Consider the following 3,008-nt stretch of genomic DNA (forward strand, 5'->3'; position numbering starts at 1 on the left):
TAATCCAACATGCAGAAGATGCTTGAATTATTTGTCATATGATTAGTGCAGCCGCTGTCGATAAACCAAATTTCCTTGTTGCTCGAGGCTGATGCTTGGCGTGCACAAAACAGATAATCTTCATCCATGTTGGTACTTGAGAATTGCACTTCTGCCTTGGACACCTTTTGCTTTTGTCTACAATCTTTTTCGACATGACCATATTTCATGCAATGTCGACATTGAGGTTTCCCTTTGAAATAGCAATCTTTTTCTACATGATTTGTCTTCTTACAAGTTCCACAAGGAGGAAATTTTCCTTTTGATTGTGGAGCTTTTTTTTTATGATTTTCGCTGGAATCTCCATAACTTTTCTTCTTCCAAGAGTTGTTTTTAGGACCTGATTGCTTTTGTTTATCATTGGACCGGAAGACTTCTTCGGATGAACTTTATGTTGCTTTTTTGAGTTTTTGATCGTGTAGTTGCAAAGAACTCATCAGCTCTATAACTCTAAGTTGGGATAAATCCTTTGATTCTTCAATTATAGTGGCGATTGTATTGTACCTGTTGGTCAATGTCGCAAGAATTTTTTGCACAATTCTTGCATCAGAGATGTCTTCTCCGTAAGTTTTCATTTGGTTTACAACTTCAAGTAATCTAGAAGTGTAAACCTTTGTATCTTCATTCTCCTTCATTTTCATATTTTCAAAATCTTTTCTTAGATAATTTAGGCGAGCGGTTCTTACTCTCTCATCCCCTTGAAACTCCTCCTCAAGGGATTGCCATGCTGATTTTGCAGATAATGCTCGCATAATTCTGGGAAATATGGTGTGTGTGACAGCGTTAAGTATATAGGACAAAGCTTTGGCGTCTTTAAGCTCATCTTCCTTCAACTGCTGTAATTGAGCTTCTGTATACTGGACTCCTTCAGCTTTTTGTTGAAAGCCAGTTTCCACTATCTCCCATAGTGTGTTCGCTTTTAAGAAGAGCTTCATTTTAATGCACCAGTATTCATAATTTTCTCCATCAAAGACAGGAGGTGCTGGTGTAGAGAATGTTATTGTAGAAGTACCGGCCATTCTTGTAAACTGGATTGATTTTCTGGCCCTTAAGATCCTTGTTGCTCCGATACCACTTGTTAGAAATAGATAATTCTAAGAAGGGTGAAAACAGAGAGGAAAGCTTTGTTCTTTTTATTTCATGAAAGGATAATGACACCAAACTGAACAGGAACAATATTTATGGTCGATGTGAAGTATTTCAGAGGTCTCTTACAATCTAACATCTTCTTAACTGATGCAAAACTTTAAATGAAAGAGTTAAAACAGGTGAAGAACTAAATGTGGGGACACAAAAGGTCTCATGTGTCAACAAGTTTGGTCTGCAGAGAGATTTAAAGACCAAGGTGTAGTTGCAGGTACAATATAATAAGAAGAGTAAGGATATGTTGTTTGGGTGTTTGGTGTTGTTGTTGTCCCATAAACATTACTAGACTGGGATGGGGATTGTGCAGGAGGGGCATTAATATTATTTGGGTAGCTTTGTTGGGCTTGGGCCTCAGTATTAGTAGTAGTAGATGCAATATTGCTCTTGCTCCGAGGTATATCAGAATACTTGACAAAACCATAACCTTTGCTCAGCCCAGTGACCCTATCTTTAATCACCTTTGCCATTACTATCTCCCCAAATGGTGAAAACAATCGAATCAACGCATCATCTTCGAAAGTTGGTTAACTGTCAATCTCAATGTTAGGTTGCTGCTATTCTAATTTTGCAATGACCATGTTTCTTTAATGTTCACAACTTATTTCCATAGTTTATTAGACATGGGTTTTATACTAGCTAAATTTTATGTTGTTATATATATATATATATATATATATATATATATATATATATATATATATATATATATATATATATATATATATATATATGACAAATCCTTTTTATTTTTACCTTTTAACCTTTTTGCAACATGTAACAATATGCTTGTTTTTTAGGTTGAAGAGAACAAAGTGGTGGTTTGTGCACAGTTGGATCCTCCCTAACTTCCTTAATTACCTGAATGAATTGTAGCTAAGGTAATAACTTCCTTTCTTTTCGTTGATTTTTTCGTACTTCTGTTTCTTGTTTCCTGTTTTTAGCCCTTGCCATGAAAAAATGTTAAATGAACAAACCTTGAGTGTAAAAGTCCTTCCTCTAACTCCACCTTGAGTATAAAAGTTTCTTGTTTCCTGCACCTTATTGTATCAGATATTTCCTTTCGAATCAGTTTTGGTCTATGCGAAGTTTTTTTTGTCCCTATACAGTTTTGTCCCCTATACAGTTTTGTTTTTGCACAGTTTTGGTCCCTGCATCAGTTTTGATCCCTGCATCAGTTTTGGTCCTTGTAAAAGTTTTGGATTTTGGTCCCTGTACGGTTTTTAGTTTTGTTTACTATTATCAAAATAAATAAATTACATTTTGGTTCTTGTGCTAAAAAGGAACCGATTAGTGTCAAATATTAGTTTAATTTTTTCTTTTATACATGCCTAATCATTGTTGCTTTAAATGGTAAATAATTATGTAGGTTGGTCACAAATGTTTAATGGATAAATCATGGATTTCCTCTAGTAGATTATCAAATGCATATGATGAAGGTGTGAATGCTTTTCTAGAGTTTTCACAAAGTAATAATCCAAAGTTAGATGTTATTCCATGCCCTTGTGTAAATTGTATCAATTTGTGTCACCATTCAATTGACAATGCCTGTTATTATTTGTTTGCCCGCGACTTCGATGAAAATTATAAGATTTGGTCTTTCGATGGAGAAAAACAACCCTATATTGATTCTAGATGCCCTAACAATTCCATTCCTCCTGATGTTATTTATACAAAGGATATGCTACATGATGCCTTCAAATATGTAGAGAAAGAACCGGATTCATTGAAATCACTTCTTGAAGAATGTGATAAGCCACTTTATGTAGGGTCAAAGTATAATTCACTTAGTGGATTATTGAAATTTCAACATTTTAAGGGTCAGT

At 34.7% G+C, this 3,008-nt stretch overlaps 1 protein-coding gene across 1 annotated transcript; it reads right to left on the reverse strand.

Moving 5' to 3' along the window:
- Positions 1 to 428: 428 nt before the first annotated feature.
- On the reverse strand, positions 429 to 1,058 carry LOC145112237 (uncharacterized). The gene has a single exon (XM_079048428.1). It carries the CDS (start codon positions 1,056 to 1,058, stop codon positions 429 to 431), a length of 630 nt encoding a protein of 209 aa, XP_078904554.1.
- Positions 1,059 to 3,008: the final 1,950 nt, after the last annotated feature.

This window comes from Lactuca virosa, chromosome 5, assembly GCF_052849685.1.
Source record: "Lactuca virosa cultivar CGN04683 chromosome 5, Lactuca_virosa_CGN04683_v6, whole genome shotgun sequence".
Taxonomy (NCBI): domain Eukaryota; kingdom Viridiplantae; phylum Streptophyta; class Magnoliopsida; order Asterales; family Asteraceae; genus Lactuca; species Lactuca virosa.

What these genes read in the sequence shown, in the direction of transcription:
- LOC145112237 (XM_079048428.1), bottom strand. Translation starts at nt 1,058, where the DNA reads ATGGCCGGTACTTCTACAATAACATTCTCTACACCAGCACCTCCTGTC.